The 20,525-nt window shown below is 33.9% G+C and overlaps 2 protein-coding genes across 3 annotated transcripts; one reads left to right on the top strand and one right to left on the bottom strand.

Moving 5' to 3' along the window:
• Window positions 1-3,531: 3,531 nt before the first annotated feature.
• On the top strand, window positions 3,532-7,970 carry LOC105140864 (probable LRR receptor-like serine/threonine-protein kinase At4g26540). Its single transcript, XM_011047893.1, has 2 exons — window positions 3,532-6,738; window positions 7,201-7,970. The coding sequence occupies exons 1-2, from the start codon at window positions 3,906-3,908 to the stop codon at window positions 7,707-7,709; spliced, it is 3,342 nt and encodes a 1,113-aa protein (XP_011046195.1). The 5' UTR covers window positions 3,532-3,905; the 3' UTR covers window positions 7,710-7,970.
• Window positions 7,971-11,113: 3,143 nt separating this feature from the next.
• On the bottom strand, window positions 11,114-15,751 carry LOC105140863 (cell division cycle protein 48 homolog). 2 transcript variants are annotated; one of them, XM_011047891.1, is made up of 9 exons: window positions 15,627-15,751; window positions 15,173-15,338; window positions 14,864-15,092; window positions 13,985-14,751; window positions 13,670-13,891; window positions 13,079-13,150; window positions 12,673-12,954; window positions 12,152-12,511; window positions 11,114-11,757 (listed from the first exon to the last, which is right to left on the bottom strand). In XM_011047891.1, exons 1-9 carry the CDS (start codon window positions 15,668-15,670, stop codon window positions 11,458-11,460), a joined length of 2,442 nt encoding a protein of 813 aa, XP_011046193.1. In that variant the 5' UTR covers window positions 15,671-15,751; the 3' UTR covers window positions 11,114-11,457. The 2 variants fall into 2 exon arrangements, with proteins under 2 accessions (XP_011046193.1, XP_011046194.1); XM_011047892.1 differs by lacking the exon at window positions 11,114-11,757 and adding an exon at window positions 12,063-12,084 and having other exon boundaries at window positions 12,117-12,511.
• Window positions 15,752-20,525: the final 4,774 nt, after the last annotated feature.

The raw sequence follows: 20,525 nt of genomic DNA, 5'->3' as shown, positions 1-20,525 counted from the left end.
TATATATATATATATATATATATATATATATATAAAGTATTCGCGCAGTGAACAATGCAAGAGAATTGCACTGTTCACTTGAACAATGTATCACTATGCATTGTTCATGTAATTGCACTGTTCAATGAACAATGCAATTACATGAACAGTGAAAAAAATAAGTAATTTTTGTTTTTTAAATTTTGTATTTTCAATGGAGAAAAAATATGATACCCAATAAATAGTATATCTTCATTTTTTCTAACTAAACAACTATAATTGTATTTTAAATAAAAACGCAGCCGCAGTCACAGAGCCAAACGGGCTCGTGTGTGTTTAGCCATAGTTGTTGCAGCGTGGTCTTCCATGTCACGCGACATCTCGTGATGGATTTATTTTTCATGCTAGAAACCCTAAGGGGATTTGTTTTTAAAAATGGTATCTGATTATGTTGGTGGTTACAGTGTCATTTTGTTAATAATATATGGATTTGATTTTTATATGAGCATGCTTTTGAATAAAATTGTTTTCTATAGAAAAAATATTACTAGAGGAAGTATATAATTTTGTTATAATATTTTAGCTCAACGCGCCTGGAAATTAACATGTAAGAATAGACTAGGCACGGAATCTTGCTATTCTGCGGGCCAAACTATTTTTCTCATAAAAAATAATATTCAGGTCATGAACATGCGTTTCTTTTTAAATATGATTATTTTTATGAGTGTGACTTGATTAAATAAGTTTGTTTTATTTTTAAACAAAAAAATAATAATAATAATAGATGGACCAATTGCGTTAAACAAGTAATACTAATAACTTGAAGAAAAAATATTAAAAATAAATAAATGATATAACTCAATTCTTAACCTATTAAATATATAAAAATAAAATGAGATAAAAAAATAAACTTGTAAAAATTATCCCTAATTAAAAAAATTAGCATGACAAACTTATAATCCTACTAATTAAGGTTGAACAAGCTCAAGTTATTTCACCAAATGTGTGATTAAAATCATGAGGTTAAAATAATATAATAAAAAAATAAAAAAATCACAAAGTCTATTTTTAAAAAAATATATTAATTCGTGTTAATTTTTTAAATTCATGACTCGAGTTATTACATCTAAAACATTACCTTATTTGAAAAAACTATTAAAAATCAATTCTTAATCAATCAAATATTAAAGGATAAAATTGAGGAAAAAAAGAATTTCAACTATACAAAAAGATTAAAAAAATTTAAAAGAATAAAAATCAAAATTAAAATACAAAATAAATTTTATATTTTATTAAAGTGCGAAAATAAAAAACAATTTGGAATAAAGGCCTTGAAAAAAACAATCAAAATAATAAGGATCAAAATTGATCCAAAAAAAATAAAAATAATTTTTTAATTAAATGGTAAAATTAAAAAAAAAAACTTTCACCAAAGAAAAAAAAATCAAAACAATAAGAAACAAATTGTTAAAAATGATATACATAACTTTGAATTAAAAAATAAAATTAAAAAAAATATTTTTTTTACAAAAAGATATTTTGGTCATTTTTTGTTTTTGTTTTTGTTTTCTATTTGATTTGTTTAAGGATCAAATTGTTACTCAACTGACTTAATAATCAACAAAATCATTATACAAAAAAGAAAAATTCATATGAGGCTAATTTTATTTTGTAGCTTCAAAATGTATTTTAATCATTTCATTATATGTTTTGTTTTTTATTTTATATATTTAGTCAAATGCTAAATTACCCATATCTTATCTAATAATTACCCAAAAAAATCATTGTGAGTAGATTAAAAAGCCTATGAGGGCAATTTTAACTTTTTTTAATTCCAATGATGTTTTGATGGTTTCATATGTTTTTAAAATACAACAAAATTTCTAGACTTTCACTAGACGTGGATGGGCATGTGCTGCAACTGCTAACTCCCCCATCTCGCGCTTGTTAGACTTTTCACTGGACAAGTATCTCTCGTTATATTTTAAATTGGATTATTTTTTTTTAATATGAAAAAATTACCTAGACAATGGTAATTTGAGTTCTAACAATATATTTGTTGTGTGGATTACCTCACCAATGTAAAGAAGACAATATACTATTTCAAACACTGTTATGATTGGTTGATTTTTGTTATGAAATGGCTATACATGTGCGTTACCATTAATAATTTATTTTAATAAAATTTAATTTTTTAAAATTATCAAACAATCCCTAAATGAATATCAAAAAAACAAAAAAAAAACATACAATAGAAAGACGAAAAGATGCTTGGAACCAACCTTATATTTTATTTCAATAGCAATTTGATTACTTCATTGTTTAAAAGCAAATGAAAAGACGAAAATCGTTCTCGATGCATGCTATTATTTTTTTTTTTAAGGATATCAACACAATTTTATTATACAAAAAATAACCTTAATAGAAAGTTATACAATTATTTTTTTCTTTTGAGTGCAACAAAGGCATTCCATCGTGGTTTAAAAAATGGGCATGGCATCCCCAGTCAATTACAAATCCTGTAATGTATAATAAATCCCTTGAAAATAGATTATTTTAATTGTAATCAGGCATTCACGCTTGTATTGTAAGATGATTTTGGAGTAAAATAATATCAATCCAGAACATGGTCACGAGGCAAGCAATATGTGTTTGTGTGTCAGTGCATTATAAGATTATATATATTTGTATTGCCCTCTAACCTAGCCAAGCCATGGTTGTCGCAGTCTGGTCTTCCATGTCACACGACATCTCGTGATGGATTTATTTTTCATGCTAGAAACCCTAATGGGAATTGTTTTTCAAAATGGGATCTGATCTTGTTGGTGGTTGCAGTGTCATCTTGTTAATAATATATGGATTTGATTTTTTATATGAGCATGCTTTTGAATAAAACTGTTTTCTGTGATGGATCATGTCACAGATCGATCCCTTTTTCTGCCAATATATTTCTCTAACACTGGTTTAGATCTGAATCTCATCTCTTTCTGTTCTTATTGTTAATGATATGCGTTCCTGTTCAAGACCCCATCTCTCTCTCTCTATCTCTCTGTGTAGCACTGCAATTTAACCTTCACCAGATTATTTTTATATGGAGCTTTTTATTTTTTTTCCCTGCAGCTTTTAAATGGGCTTTACAGTGAGAATCTGGGGAAAAGAGGGGCCTTTTGCAGATAATATGTTTGAATTCATGATGAAAAGAGAGAAAAAATAATCAAAATTCTAAGAATATTAGGGGTGTATAGATTGTAAGTTCAACTAACAGATGATCCCACTTCGAGCAACCAGCTCGAAGAGGTTTGTCAATCATTTTCATCCCAATATTATGTGCCTACTTGGGTAATGATCTTCTTTTCACATTCAAGCTACAAGTCATCTGCAGAAAATGCAAGAGTTGAGTGTGTCATCTGCAGAAAATACTGACGTTTTTTTTACTTTGTTTTAATCTTTTTATATTTTTAAATTTTTTTAATATATTAATGACAAAAATTAAAAAAATATCATTTCAAAGCATAAAAATAATTTAATTTTTTTTAGTTATTTTAATGTAGAAGGGAAGATGAAAAAGATTACACTAAAAAAGGTGTAAGACAAAGTCAGTTAACCCACCACCCATTGAAATTAAAAAACAGTTATGTCTTCTCTTCCCCCCCAACCTGTTCTCTAACTCTGCTGTAAAGAAAAAAGAAATACTAAAAAAACCCATCTAAATTCCATTTCCTCGTGCAGAAAACATAGTGGCCTAGCTGTTTCTTGGATCCGGAGATTCTGGTCAGGGTTTCTTTCAATTAGTTTAATGCTATTCCACATCTACTGCTGTTTTTACTAATCTTCTAACAAAAGAACATTAGCCCGCAGGACATGATATGGTTCCTCCCATTGTCCCTCCTCCATAGGCTCAAACCCTCTTCCTTTCTGCAGCTGTAATGCCTGTAAATCCATGGAACCTCTTTTCTTTCTTATTCCTCTCCTCTACCCTTGTACTTCTCTTTCCTTTTACAGCTTCTGCTCTCAACCAACAAGGAGAAACTCTTCTTTCATGGAAGAGAAGCTTGAATGGATCACCTGAGGGGTGGGATAGTTGGGATTCAAGCAATGAAACTCCATGTGGATGGTTTGGAATCACTTGCAATTTCAACAATGAAGTTGTATCGTTGGAGTTGAGGTACGTTGATTTGTTTGGAAAACTACCCTCCAATTTTACCTCACTGTTTTCCTTAAACAAGCTTATTCTGTCTGGAACCAATCTCACTGGTTCAATCCCAAAAGAGATTGGAACTGCTCTTCCTCGGTTGACTCACTTAGACTTGAGTGACAATGCCTTAACCGGCGAAATCCCAAGTGAGCTTTGTGTCTTGAACACGCTTGAAGAACTCCTTCTCAACTCAAATCAACTTGAGGGCTCCATTCCAATCGAAATCGGAAACCTCACTAGCTTGAAAAGGCTAATCCTCTATGACAATCAACTTAGTGGTTCCATGCCCAACACCATAGGCAAGTTGAGGTATCTCGAAGTGATTAGAGCTGGTGGGAACAAGAATCTCGAAGGCTCGTTACCTCAAGAAATTGGCAACTGCAGCAACTTGTTGATACTAGGCCTGGCAGAGACAAGCATCTCAGGTTTTCTCCCACCAAGTCTCGGCCTCCTTAAAAAACTCCAAACCATTGCCATTTACACTGCCCTCCTTTCCGGCCAAATCCCTCCAGAACTTGGTGATTGCACCGAGCTCCAGGACATATACCTTTATGAAAACTCACTCACTGGATCAATCCCGAAAACATTAGGCCATCTCCAAAACCTTAAAAACCTACTGCTCTGGCAAAACAACTTGGTTGGTACCATCCCTCCAGAGCTCGGAAACTGCAACCAGATGTTGGTCATTGACATATCAATGAATTCCTTAACCGGAAGCATTCCACAATCATTTGGCAATCTAACTGAACTTCAAGAATTCCAACTAAGCCTCAATCAAATCACCGGAGTAATCCCTGCGCAACTTGGAAATTGCCAGAAGCTCACTCACATCGAACTCGACAACAATCAAATCAGTGGCTCACTCCCACCTGAAATAGGTAATTTATCAAACCTCACACTCTTTTACTTATGGCAGAACAGACTCGAAGGCAACATACCGCCTTCCATTTCCAACTGTCAAAATCTAGAAGCCATAGATTTATCACAAAATGGCCTGGTGGGACCTATTCCAAAAGGAGTTTTTCAGCTGAAGAAACTCAACAAGCTCTTGCTTCTTTCCAATAATCTCTCTGGTGAAATACCACCCGAGATTGGAAACTGCTCGTCTTTGATTCGTTTTCGAGCTAATAACAACAAGGTTGCCGGAAAAATTCCACCCCAGATTGGAAATTTGAAGAATTTGAACTTCTTGGATCTCGGATCGAACCGGATTGCTGGAGACATCCCGGAAGAAATCTCGGGTTGTCAGAATCTCACATTTTTGGATTTGCATTCAAATGCTATATCTGGGAACTTGCCACAGAGTTTTAACAAGCTTGTTTCACTCCAGTTTGTTGATTTCTCCAATAACTTGATTGAAGGAACTTTGAGTGCAAGTCTTGGCTCGCTGAGTTCACTCACGAAGCTCATTCTTGCTAAGAACAAGCTCTCAGGTTCCATTCCGAATCAACTCGGTTCCTGCTCCAAGTTACAGTTGTTGGACCTGAGTGGAAATCAGTTATCAGGAAACATTCCGTCGAGTGTTGGAAAGATTCCGTCACTGGAAATCGCTCTGAATCTCAGCTTGAATCAACTTAACGGAGAGATTCCGTCAGAGTTCACTGGGCTAACGAAGCTTGCCATTTTGGATTTTTCTTATAATCATCTATCTGGCGATCTTCAACATCTCGCAGCATTGCCAAATCTCGTCGTGCTTAATGTCTCGCACAATAATTTCTCGGGTCACGTGCCTGACACGCCCTTCTTCTCCAAGCTTCCTCTCAGTGTTCTTACCGGTAATCCGGCTCTTTGCTTCTCCGATAGCCAGTGTGATGGCGATCACAAGCGCGTGAAGCGAGAGACGGCAGCGCGTGTGGCAATGGTGGTGCTGTTGTGCACGGCGTGTGCTCTTCTTTTGGCAGCGCTCTACAATATCCTAGGAAGCAAAAAGCATGGCCGTGGGGCCCAAGAGGGCGATATTGATGATGACTTGGAGATGAGGCCGCCTTGGGAAGTGACTTTATACCAGAAACTAGACTTGTCAATTGTTGATGTGGCACGATCGCTGACAGCTGGCAATGTGATCGGGCGAGGCCGGTCTGGGGTGGTGTATAAGGTTGCCATCCCGTCAGGGCTGATGGTGGCAGTTAAGAGGTTTAAGTCAGCAGAGAAGATTTCAGCAGCATCATTTTCATCCGAGATTGCTACGTTGGCAATAATTCGGCACCGGAATATCGTCCGGTTACTCGGGTGGGGAGCAAATCAAAAAACAAAGCTGTTGTTTTATGATTACATGGCTAATGGCACGTTAGGGACATTGTTACATGAAGGGAATGGTGTTGGGTTGGTGGAGTGGGAGATGAGGATCAAGATCGCATTAGGGGTGGCAGAGGGGCTAGCTTATTTGCACCATGATTGCGTGCCACCGATTTTGCACCGAGATGTGAAATCTCATAATATCTTGCTCGGGGACCGGTATGAGGCATGTTTAGCAGATTTCGGGCTCGCTAGGGTGGTTGAAGACGAGCATGGATCATTCTCTGCAAGTCCACAATTTGCAGGGTCCTATGGATACATTGCACCAGGTGAGTTTTCATTTTTCACTCTCACTCGATTGTGATAATTAGCATTTTTTTTAAGTTCTCTTGAGTGATTATTGGACAGTTAATTGGAATAGGATGAGACAAATCTTCGATTATGAGAGAAGCCAGTTTGGGATTAGTGACGATGGGGACTTAAAGCAAGGTTAGGAGATGGGTTTAGCATGTGTAACCATCACAAGGCCTTGGTTGTAATTAGGTAGCAAAATCACATCAGGCATGCCACCAAGCTGTTTAATTTGTTTTGTTCGTGACTTGTTATTTTCATAGGCAACCGGCAAAAGGTTTGCATGCACAAAGAATACTACTTTTATCAAAAAGTTTCTGCATCGAGTGCAATGTCATTCACCCTGCATGAATACCTGTGAACTTGCTGCAGTATTGCCCTGTTTCCATTGCGCACTTCTGTTAATCTTGCAGACACGATAATTTGTCTTTCAATTGCAGAGTACGCTTGCATGCTTAAAATCACTGAAAAGAGTGATGTATATAGCTATGGAGTGGTCCTTTTAGAGACAATAACTGGAAAAAAGCCAGTCGATCCATCATTCCCGGATGGCCAACATGTTGTTCAATGGGTCAGAAACCACCTGAGGAGCAAGAAGGACCCAGTTGAAATACTTGATCCTAAATTGCAAGGCCACCCAGACACACAAATACAGGAAATGCTTCAAGCTCTTGGAATCTCTCTTCTTTGCACAAGCAATCGCGCTGAAGATCGCCCGACAATGAAAGATGTGGCAGTATTATTAAGGGAGATTCGACAAGAACCGACTGTAGGAAGCGACGCCCACAAGCCGACTAACAAATCATCGAAAATGATGGGAACCAATCCATCGTATTCATCATCCTCGGTGACCCCAGCTCAATTGTTGATGCTTCAACAAGGGTCTTCTCGTTGCTCGCTCGCTTACTCATCTTCATCAGCCAGCATCGCGTCAAGCGCTAATCAATAACGAACTCCTTCTGTAGTATCTAGATTTATTCTAGCATCAGTATTGTTTTTTAGAATAGGGAAATGCATAAGGTGTTAGCACCACAAGGGTGTTATTGCATTGATCAGCAATTAACCAGGTACCAAGATGATAAACTTGAGTACATAGATATTTGCATTTATTGTCTCTACTCTCTAGTAAATGGTGTTAATTATTGTGATTAACCTGTTATATAGACAATATTTTAAACAATGAAAGATACAAACAAGCATTGACAAAGAAGTGACAGGGAGAGGGGGGGGGGGTTACAAGCTACACATCTTGCTTCAATGTGAAGTCATTTTCCATAATTTCTGTGGGAAGGAGGATGTGGATTTGTTGATTAATATGTGTGTGGTATGGTGTTGTTTCTGTGAGGTTTTCAAAGCGTTTTCGAGGATGATTTTGCTTTAGGGATGCGAAATACAGAGACAGATGTGTGTATGTGTGGGCATAGGGAAATGTGGGGTAATCATTGTGGGTGTCATCTTGAAGTAGCGCCTCTCTCTCTCTCTGTCGACCATCAAGGTTAAGAGAGCTTCTTCCTTGGTTTCATGCATCTGTCAAGGTCCCTACCACGTGAAGATGATATAATAGAATTATAGGAAAGTACAAACAGGACATACAGAGACAATGCATAAAAAGTAGTAGTTCTCGGTATCAACCACTACCAAGGTGGCTGCTGTTAGGAGATTGGCTGCCTGCCTCGTGAAAATAAAAAAATTTACTGAATCTATTGTAAGGCTGTGCGGAATGGTATACCACAGAAACTGGTGGGGAGTGGTAAGTACTTGACCTCTTCTCGTTTAGTTTCCTTAGGTGGGGCGAAGCAAGATGTCTTCAGAAATCTCTCCGTCCCTCTGTGTTTTTCAGAGAGAATTCCAGGCAAGGAAGCCATTGGTAGGAGTGACGGTGATTCCACCAGATACCAACAATGTAACGCCAAGGGTTCCGGCGAGGAAAGATACCACTGCGGTTGTGTTTTTCTCTGTGCTCACATGCGCACATGCAAGTCGACACAAAATACAGAAGCTTGAAACCCATTAACAGAGACTTCTTTCAAATTTGCTAAACTTTTCGTCTCCTCTTTTTATTTTTTTTGTTATGTAAGATTCCCAAAGGAGACGATGAGACTAATATTTTTGTAAGGCTGCAAGGTCCATCCACATGCATTGGGGGATCCCACAAGACACTCTGGTTTTTCAAATAATGGTCGGTGATAATGATCTCTCTCAATACGCTTTGCCATTTCGGCGCTCGGTTTGGGCTCCGTAAAGAGATGATGATGAATTTGGAATCAGCACCTTTTGCTCGATTCAGAGGAAGGAAAATCCTCTACTTGGAATTTAGTTCGACTGAAAAATTCGGATTGGTCTCAACTCTGATAAGTTAAATCTCAATAATTGCTCTGCAGATCGAAAAGAGAACTCTTGAACACCCTTTAAATTAAATATTTTTTTATTAAAAAAAAACACTATAACAACCTGCTTTTACTCGTGAATTTGTCTTCGTATACTATAGTTTTTTTTTTTTTTTATTCTTTGATATGTGATTTTACAAATTGTGTTATTTTTTTAATTAAATTATACAACTTAAAAAAACTTATATGCTGTGCATGACACTATTCATTCTATAATGCCTTTCTTTCTCTCCTCAAACTTTATATCCTTCACTAGATGTTTGCATTGATTTATTTGTCATCATTAGTATTAGTCCTTATTTGCATTATCTCGTGTGTGTGAGGTCTATGAGAGTGTTCGTGGCAGTTTTCTTTATTAGCATATGTTCGTCTTTGTAGATATGTTATATTTTTTAAAAAAGTATATTTTTTTAATTATTTTTTTTATGTTATTGGGTTATTTTAATATGTTGATATTAAAAATAAATTTTAAAATATAAAAAAATATTTCATATAGATTTTAGAATAAAAAATACTTTAAAAACTAATTATTACTACAATGTTAAATACTGCCTTAATCAACCATCGGTTTTATGCAAGAAAAAAAATATTTTTATTAGGAAAATAAAAATAAAAACAAAAATTAAGAAATAAAAAAATAAACATTTCATTTTTTATGTTCAAGGGGTGCAAAAAACTATATTTTAATCCTTGAAGCGTGTGTGTGTAGACAAGAAGGAGAAAGAGAAAATGTTAGGTGGTTGTCTATATTTCAATAACTAAAAAGATTCATATTCATATTAATAAATTTATCTTGAAAAAATAAAATTTATGAAGAAAATTCAAAATTTTTATCTTACAAAAAAAATAGATCCAAACTTGGAAAATATTTTTTAAATCATTTTATATATTTATTTATTTAGATTTTATGGTGTTTTAGGATTACAAATACTATTTTACTGGGTTTTTATGTTTTCTTTTTAAGATGAAAATAAGTTGAAATATAAGATTTTAAATCCAATAATTCAAAATTTAATTAGAGATTGTCAGAATTTAAACCGGGTGACAACACGCCATCTTTCCATGCAAATGACATGATGCTCATTAATGTTTTTTTTTTAAATAAACAAATAACATATTGTTTATCCATAAAAAAAATAAAATAAAGAGGCAGGCATTACATGTCTAAGTGCACTTGGGCTTCTATTTTGGGCCAAGTGCTCATAGTCTTTTATTTTTCCGGCCAGGCATGTGCCCTGAAAAATGATTTTCATGGGCTTAGCACTTGAACTCTTCTTTTATTTTTTATTTTAATCAAATTAACTATGATTAAGAAAAAACAATATTTAAATATTACACAATTTTGTCATAATTTTCAAATAAGATTATATTTTTTATAATATTATTATCAAGTACTTTGTGAATTATTATATATCACCTAACGTGCAGAACTTATATAAAAAAAAATATGCTCATGCATTTTCTTTGAAATTAAAATATCTATTTTATTAATTTTTATTATAAAATTTTTACATGATTTTCTTAGATCAATTATTCTTTTAACCTTCTCTTTTATTACGTCCAAATTATTGAATCATAATTTTACTATTATTATTATTATTATTGAACCTTGTTTTTGCAATCATTATAATGTTTTGAAAAACAATCATTATGATAAAATATATATATTTTCATGAAGAACAGATAGTTTTAATTAAAGAGACATTTTCTATCCTTCATTTGAATAATTGAGATTTTTATGATTATTTATTTAAATGATATTTAGTTTTTCTTAAGAAACAAAGTGCTAATAAAAAAACAAGTCTCTGTAAAAACCAAAAACATGCTTTAATATAAAAGTGAAAAAATAATAATCTATTTTTCATCCACACGCCGTCAGGCAGACAGAGGAGCTAGTCATCCAGCAAACATGATCTGAATCGGTTTCGTTAGGAATTGAGAAGCGTTTTGGAATCAAAATTGTTTTAATCCCAGGGGTTAACTGCGTATTGAAATAAAAGGGGGAGAGTGTCGACCACATCTCTTACAATTCTCGGGGGGCAGAACTCCCTGGTTCACAAAAACTAAAGCGAAAAAATAGGAAGAAATTAAGCAGAAAGCAGAGGGTCCATTTTCTTTTTCACCTCATGTGAGGATCCAACCCGTAAAGGGCTGATTATCATCAAATTCTGACATAATCCGCAGGGTGCACGAAACATAAAACTTCAATTCCTTTGCAAATAAGAAGCAAATTGATATGGCAATATATATTGCCGTGCTGTGTTAGAAGTTACACAAGCGAAAAGGCTGAGAACTTACACTGGTTTCAGTTCAGTTGTATAGATCATCCTCATCCGCAGCAGTTGTTGCTGAAGCAAAAGGGTCTGTAGCTCCTCCAGCTGCAGCATTCTCAGGACGGTCTGGAAACCGGAACTCGGTACCAAATCCGCGAGATTGCTGTAAGGTCTGAGCAAAGGATTGGTACTTCCTGATGTCTGCATCACTGACACTTCGTCGTGCATATTTCATTGACTCCTCAAAATGTGCTGCCTTTATTTCTGGGACCTCATCAACATCATCCTCTTCCATTGCTTCAGGATTCTCTTGCTTCCTTTTCTCCTTCTCAATATCCTGCCATCCACAAAAGGTTCATGAAGAACAAAAATACAAGTAGCGACTACAAGTCTTTGTCAAAGCCTTTTTCATTGACTATCTTCCCATTTTTCAGGTTAGTTATGAACAATCAGGCCCGCTAACAAAAATACTCAACACAAACATTTTTTAACGAAATAAAGCAAAATTTAGGGAAAGCCAACCAAAATGAGAAACAAATTGTTCAAAAAGCCACAAGGATTAAAACATATAAATAGACTCAACTTCAGACACCAGTTCACACACGCCTGAGTGCAGTAAATGCTCACAAATCGATTAGATAAAATAAGGACAGAACTTCAATGCTCACATTGATTATAAGAACAGAACAGAACTTAAGGATGAAAAATAAGAATTCAAATGAGACTCTTACCTTCTCAATATTTTCTCTAATGGCATATTTGCAGGCACGTTGACAAATTTCAGTGATATCAGCACCACTAAAACCATTAGTATATCGTGCAAGAGCTGTCAGGTCAACATCCTTAGAAACAGGTGACTTCCGCAAACATGCTTTAAATATCTGAAGACGGGAAGCCTCGTCAGGAAGAGGTATATAAATCAACTGGTCCAGACGCCCGGGCCTAAGCAATGCTGGGTCGATAATATCTGGCCTGTTTGTTGCTCCAATGATAAAAACTGTTTTCTTTGCTGTCATGCCATCCATTTCCGTCAGAAGTTGATTCAAGACTCTATCAGCAGCACCCCCAGCATCTCCTACAGAGCTGCCACGCTGTAAGCAGGAAGAAGGGAAAAATAAATTAATAAGATACAGATAGTGTACTGGACAAAAGTAGGCACTGGTGAAGGAAGTAAGAGAATATTGTTACAAGTATATAAGTTTCCAAGTACAAGTAGGAGCATTTTTCACTTAAAGGTTAAAAGCATGCACACCTGAGTAGCAATGGAATCAAGTTCGTCAAAGAAAAGTACACAAGGGGCTGACTGCCGTGCTTTGTCGAATATCTCCCGCACATTTGCTTCACTTTCTCCAAACCACATGGTTAGAAGCTCAGGACCCTTGACACTAATGAAGTTGGCCTGGCATTCATTAGCAATTGCCTTTGCAAGTAGGGTTTTACCACAGCCAGGAGGCCCATAAAAGAGAACGCCTTTAGAAGGTGACATGCCAAATTTCTCAAACTTCTCAGGATGCTCCACTGGATATTGGACAGTCTGCCATCAGCCAGAAACAAGAATTTATATAAATAAAACCCAAGAAATAAGGAAAATGGAAAACTGAAGTACATCTAAAATATATTTCACGTGCAAAATATTAAATCGAGATAAGATGGCAAACCTCTTGAAGCTCTCTTTTAACATTCTCCAATCCACCAATATCCTCCCATGAGACATTAGGAACCTCCACAACCTATCAAACAGGAACATATTTATGTCATTCCCAGGAAGCATATAGAAAACCCATCACACACACACATACATGTTTGTCATTCTCAGCAATTTATGACAAACATAAGTACGGTAATCTAAGAAAATACAAGAAGAATTTTCCAGTAAGGATTGGGCGGAAAACAAAAAAGAAAAAATTACAGCTAGGGCATCCATATGCTCCACCACTATCCTAGTCAAAGCATTCAATTATTTCATCCAAATTTCCTCAAAACAATTGATAATTAGCATGTTTAAAAGCTTGATTTGTTCAGAATTGGGCTAAGGGACCACTTCCCAGGCTGCTTGGGAGGGCTATAACCTCTTGTTTTTTACTTTTAAATGGAAGTTGTGCATTTTTTATTTATTTTTTAATGTAGAGTGTGTGGAAGCATTGTTCAGAAAAAATCTCTTAAGAGACGAAACACATAGTAGGAAACCAAACTGCAATAATCTCTGGATAAGAAAACCAGACTGAAAAATTGTATTGTAAAAGACTCACTGTTTCACGCAAGGCTGATGGATTTGAAGTTCCCAAAGCAGTTTGGAAGTGCTCATTAGTCACAGCCATTGAGTTTAACACCTCGGCATCAATTGTGTCATCCTCCAAATAAATAACATCCATTTTCTCCCTAATACACTGAAGAGCAGCCTCAGTACAAAGAGCTGCAAGATCTGCACCAACATAACCATGGGTATCCTTTGCAACTTTTTCAAGATCAACCTGGAATTAAACGTTAATTCCACAAAACCATGAGTTTACATTGTTATGCAGACTAGAATTTAGCACACGAGAAGCAGTAGTTAGGCGACTCACCTCTTCAGCAAGTTTCATATTTTTAGTATGAATTCTAAGGACCTCCAACCGTCCAACTTCATCAGGCACACCAATATCAATCTCTCGATCAAATCTCCCAAATCTCCTCAAAGCTGGGTCAATGCTATTGGGCCTATTGGTAGCTCCCATAACAATCACATGTGCCCGTGACTTGAGGCCATCCATTAAAGTCAAAAGCTGTGAAACTATACGCCTCTCCACTTCACCGTGAGTCTTTTCCCTCTTGGGTGCAATAGAATCTAACTCATCAATAAAAATTATGGATGGAGCATTCTTTTCAGCTTCCTCAAATGCCTTCCTCAAGTTGCTTTCACTCTCACCAGCCAGCTTTGACATTATCTCAGGACCATTAATCAAAAAGAAGAATGCACCAGTCTCATTAGCAACAGCTCTTGCAATCAGAGTTTTACCGGACCCGGGTGGTCCATACAGCAATATACCTTTTGGTGGTTTCACACCAATTGATTTGAAAAGCTGTGGGTGTCTAAGAGGAAGTTCAACTAGCTCACGAATCTGAGCCATTTGTTTCCTAACACCACCAACATCATCATAGCCCACTTCATTCAACCTCTCCTCATCCTCACGTTTGACAGGCTCTCCTTCACAAAAGATCTCGGTGTCTGGTGCCACAACACAGTACTCACCAGGGTCTGTCTCGATTACTTTGAACTCCACACTGCGCATGCCACCCCTGACAAGGAAAAGGTCACCTTTCCTTACAGGGCGGTACGATTCCAAGAAATATGCTGTTGAAACACAAGGAGAGAGAAAAGATCAGTAGAGTAAAACATAACATTGTAGAATCACCTGCAACACAAGACGGGGTGGTTGCGAGGGGGAGAAAAGGTGCAAACTTACGCTTCAAATATGCATCAAAAAGATTGCCAGTAACACCCTCAATAGTGTCATCAATAGGAAGGATATGAACCCGCTTCCCATACTTCACATCAGGACATTGATGGACAGACACAACATCACCAAGACGGACTCTAAGATTAGCCCTGACAACTTTGTTCATTCTGATTTTTGGCTCGTCACATTGTTCCTCAGCAAGAACAATGCAAACAGTGTCTCTACGCTTCTTTCCCTACATTACAACAAACATATTTTACAAATTCTCAAGAGTAAAACACAATACCTTATAAACCCACTGCAAGCCAGAGTTACCTTAATTAGCACAGTGTCACCACGAAAAAACTGAAGCTTCTCCATTGTAGCAGGATGCATTGCAACCACAGAGTTATCATCATTGATCGCCTCGTCAACAACAAGACGATTGGGAGACTTCTTTCGCTCTAAAATCGCAGTCGAAAAATCTTTCTTACCACTTTTCCTATAATTATTTACGCATAAACAAGTTTGGTTACCGCACAGTAAGGACACTAAATCAAAACCCAGTAACCAAAAATTCAATGATCATAAACGAATTCATTCTCGATTCTTTCAAGACACAGTCAAGGCAAATAAGCTCATAAGAATAAACCAAACAAGTAACAACAATCATTCTTCAAAAAAAGAACAAAAAACCTCATATATTACAAAAGTTACGGATTTTTCTGATTACTTATAAACAAACTAACAATTACATCATAAACAAAAGAAAAATGTAGATGAAACATACGGGTCAGTGGAAGAGGAGGGCTTGCTAGAGCTTGGATCGTCCATTGATTTTGAGATTTTGCTAGGGTTAGTGAAACTGAGAGTGTCGTCTCAATTTAAATTTTTCGATTCGCCTGTATTCTTCTCTCCTGGTTTTTTCTATGATGATGTGGGTGATGAGATCGATCAAAATTAAATTGTCCACGTTTTTTTTTTAGCCCTTTTCTTTTCTGTATTTGGCTTTATTTTTTTTTAAATCAATAATTATTTTATTGTTATTATTTTTCTAAATTTATTTTTTCATATGCAAAAGGTTATTACAATATCATTTTTCTAAAAATATATTATTTTTAATTATTATAATTTTATTAGATTTAAATAACACTTTAATTCTGAATTTTTCCAATAAAGCTATCAAAACCAAATTTGTTCTAGGAATATGTAACACCTCATTTGAAGTTAACATTTTGCTTGAAGTCAATTTTAGAAAGATTTTGTATTTACCAAAAACATTTGCAGTTATTAAATCTAAAATATAAACCTTTTTTTTTAACTTTAAAAGGTGTAAGGTAAAGAATATTTATTTATTTATATATATCCTCAGTGTTATCAAGTTTACCATCCAATTTTTCTCATCGCTCATAACATTGACTTGAGAAATAACTACATCAATGATATATTCTCCTTGGTATTCTCATTCTATTTCAGCATTGAATTATATGGTGGTCAAAATTATAAAATACAAAACAATTTTTTTCTCTTAAAATTATTAGATTTGATTTTCAACGTGTTAGAATTGTTATAGTTGTATTTATTATTATTATTATTATTAAATTTATTATCATACCTTTTTTGACATGAACTTCATTTCACTAAGTTTATTTTAGTGGTCATCTTTTTCTTTCTAATAGCCTGCAGGTCATTTTTATTTGTGTTTTTTATGATGATGTGGGTGATGAGATCGATCAAAATTAAATTGTTTATGTTTTTATTTTAATTGGTGCTTGTAACCACTCTAAAAGTTGGGAAGCTTTTTTATTAATATTCCAGCAACAAATCTTTCAGGAATGTTGATGTTTTCAACATTCATGTCTTTTAGCAACTTGTGGTATTCGTTAATTTTATTTTTGATGTCTTTATCATCTACCATTTTTCATTAGTAAAAATTTTCAATAGCAAACTTTTGTTTTCCTATATCTTTGGTAATATACTTTATCATCATATTGATGCATATCTTATTCACTTTCTTGTAGTTGCAATATACATTAAATAACTTTATTGGAAGGAGTGCTTAAAATGGAGTGCCCATAAACCTTATTCTCATGTGTCTATACTTCAACATTGTCACTAGTCTTGGGATTGGTAAAAACCCAAGCAACTCCATACATGTCAACGACATCAAAAATCCTCTCTTGCCACCTTATGAAGTTTTCTTCATCAAAAATCTTATTTTTTTTAAAATATAAAGGAAAGGCTTAACAAGTGATATGAGTGGAGCAACAACAAAGGTGATGATAGGAGCCATGACATTAAAAGAGTACTCAATAGCAGTAGCATTGTGGGTATAAATGTTGTCAACATTAGTGTTTCCATCCATGATTAAAAAGATCCTTAAGATTTTTGGTAAAAATATGACAAAGAACAGGAAAAAAAAAAGGCAAACAAAGCCTAAGGCATTTATAGACACTATGCTTAAAGATCTTTTCTCAACATAAGGTTATCCCTCAAGATTCAACAAGTTCTTCCTAAAAAATAAGGGATGCGGAAACAACAATACAAATAGTGCAAGGAAAAACCCAACATGTTTTTTAAAGTGCAAGAAAACATTTTTGTTCTTATATTTTTCTAATTCAAAGAGTGTATGGCATATATAGGCTATTAATTTGTAACAAATAAAAAGAAAATAAAATAGAGAATTAAAGAGTTGTAGATGTTGCAATAGTTTTAAAAATAAAAGAGTTGCTAGGAAAATGTAGTTGTCATGTGACTGTTAGAAAAATAATTCTAAGCATTTGAAAATTGTGATTTCAGTATAATGGTTGAAAAAAAATTATTACCAGAGATAAAAAAATTCAAAAAGTACAGACATTGCTTCGTGCGTGCGCATGGGAAATCAAAAGTTTTCCTCTTGCTCAACCCAACCTTATGTGCATGAGCCTACCAGTATTTTCTTGTTGATTAATATTTCATGTCAAAGTTCACTATATAAACACTAAAAGAAGGTCTTATTTTTCTAATATGGGATTGAAAGCCCATTAATGTATATATACTTTATGTTTAAAAGGAGAAATTTGTGTTTTTTTCAATATGGAATAAGAAACTTTTTTGTTTAGATACTTCAACATAAAAGAAAATGATAATATCTTTCCAGTATGGAATAAAAATCTTTTCAGATAATCTCTTAAATATTATTATTTACAACAATAATTTGGTCAATGATGAGTTGAGATATTTGGTTAATATTTTTATAAATAGAAAAAATATTAATAAAATAAAATGGGTCTGACAAACATGTTAAATTCAAATAACTTGGGTTTGACAGTCAGTCAAGCTCAAGGTAGTTTATGTTTGGCAAGCAACCTAGAATCAAAGGATTTGGGTTTGACAGTCAACCAAGTCTAAAATAGAGCAGGTTTGTCAAATATGTCAAATCTAAAGAGTTTAGACTTGACAGTTATCTAAATCTAAGGTAACGCGAGTTTGACAAACATTTTAGACTAAAAAAACTTGAGCTTGATAGCCAGCTTAGCCAAAGGTAGTTCAGGTCTGGTAAATATGTCAAACCCAAATAACTTGGACTTGACAGTCAATCAGGTCCAGAATTACACGGGTCTGCTAACCATGTTAGACCCAAAAAACTTAGGCTTGACAATTAGTCAAGCCTAAGGAAAAGCGGGTCTGATAAATATATCAAACTTAAAAGCATTTGGATTCAACAATTACCAAATTTTAAGGCTATGTGCCCGATCCTAAACGATTCCCTATAATAAAAATATTGAAGGTATAATAAAGTGTCATGTCTCTCCATCTAGTATAATTATTCGTATTGATGTAATGATTTTTCTATATTTATAGGTATATACAAAGTCTTTTAAAAGATCCACCACACTTACTGTCTCTTTAATATATATAAAAGATATTTGCTTTTTATTAATGTCGCTGAAAACAGAGAACTTTTTAATCATTCCTTTCTCTAAAAATGACAAAGTTCATGGGGGTATAAATACCCTATGAACCACCCATATAAATGTTTATAACCTTTTATCTTGTAAGATAATTTTTTATAGATTTTAAAGTATTAGCCCACCTCAAACACACGAACATGCATCTTTATTCCTTGAATTTAAAGCTCTTTTAAGATATTTATTGTTTTTCTCACATAAACTGTTTTTATCATCAGATGATTTTTAATTTTTTTTTATTGAGACTGTCCCAGATACTTAAACTTTCACGATAAATTTAGAATTTCTAGAACTAAAAAGATGAAATTCAAATATATTGATTAACAATTATCCAAAATACTAAATAACATGTTATTTGCGTATCTTGGATTTTGTAACATTGTCCATCAAAGATGCACTTAATTCATTAGACAAATTATTCAATGAAGCCGTAAAAGAATTCTCTCCATTGTTCAAGACCTTAAATGTAATCTTTCATTGTAAGGTTGTATTTGTAGGTGCATCTTAAATGGTTAAGAGTCAAAGGTGAAACACATAATCTCACTACCTATAGGATAAAAATAACAATATATGAGGATTAGGGTTAACATACGAATCCTGCACGCATGCCAGCATGATTCTATATTTTCAGGAAATAATTTGATCATCATCGATATTATCCTTGATATGGTACTACAAGATGGAGATCTTATGGAAAGATTCCACGTAAGATATTGTGATGCTTCTTCTCCTTGAAACCCAGGGTGCAAAAATTAAAATAGCTAGAAATATGATTTGAGGATTTTTATTATTATTAAACCCTAATAAAATCAGCATGAAATCTCAGTCGAAGCACTCTCCTTTAACATGAAAATAAAAGGGTTTCATATTTGATCATTTTCTTGAACTTAGAAACCTAAAAAGGCACTAAATCCCCCCTCGGATAAAATAATTTTTGTGTCCTTTTATGGGAATTGTTAATTTTCCACTACAAAATTCTTGTAGAATCTATGTTAAGTTACCCGTATTTTGAAAGAATAGATGATGGCAAGGTTTTTTACAACTTTGCGTTCAAAATTATGGTTTTAAAATTAATATAAAAAAAGGGAGAGTCCACCAAATAGTGATGACCCAGAAGGATAATGGTTTACAAATTAAAAAAAAAAAAGAGTTTAAAAAATACTTTAAATTCATATGCATGGAGAATGAATTTATTAGACAATAAATTTAAAAACTTGTAACAAATTAGATATGTTTGGGATCAATTATATAATTAATTAAAAAATTAATTAATTAATGAAAAAGTAGAAAGGTGGAAAAGAGATTCATTAATTTTTTTTAAAGGAATACAATTATTGTGAAGGTGAGAAAAAACTAAATGCATATAATTATAATTTTTTTTTTGAATTAATATGTTGTGTTGTTTTTTTAGGTAATTCTCGGATAAAAGAAAGGATATCATTCTAGGTTCTGTTTGGAAGTGTAGTTATAGTTATTTTTTAAAGTATTTTTTATATTGAAATATATTAAAATAATATTTTTTTATTTTTTACAAATTATTTTTGAGATTATCACATTAAAACAATTTAAAATATATATATTTTTTTATTTTTTTAAAAACACGTATCACATCAAAACAATTTAAAATATATAATTTTTTTTTATTTTTTTAAAAACACAGTACAAATCATGTTGCCAAACTTTCTCTAAATTAAACATTATATGCGTTTTTAATGGACTAAAAATTAAATCCTCTTTTC

This window comes from Populus euphratica, unplaced genomic scaffold, assembly GCF_000495115.2.
Source record: "Populus euphratica unplaced genomic scaffold, PopEup_1.0 scaffold145.1, whole genome shotgun sequence".
NCBI lineage: Eukaryota > Viridiplantae > Streptophyta > Magnoliopsida > Malpighiales > Salicaceae > Populus > Populus euphratica.
The sequence above is the reverse complement of the archived record's forward strand: the minus strand, read 5'-3'. Positions and strand labels throughout refer to the sequence as shown.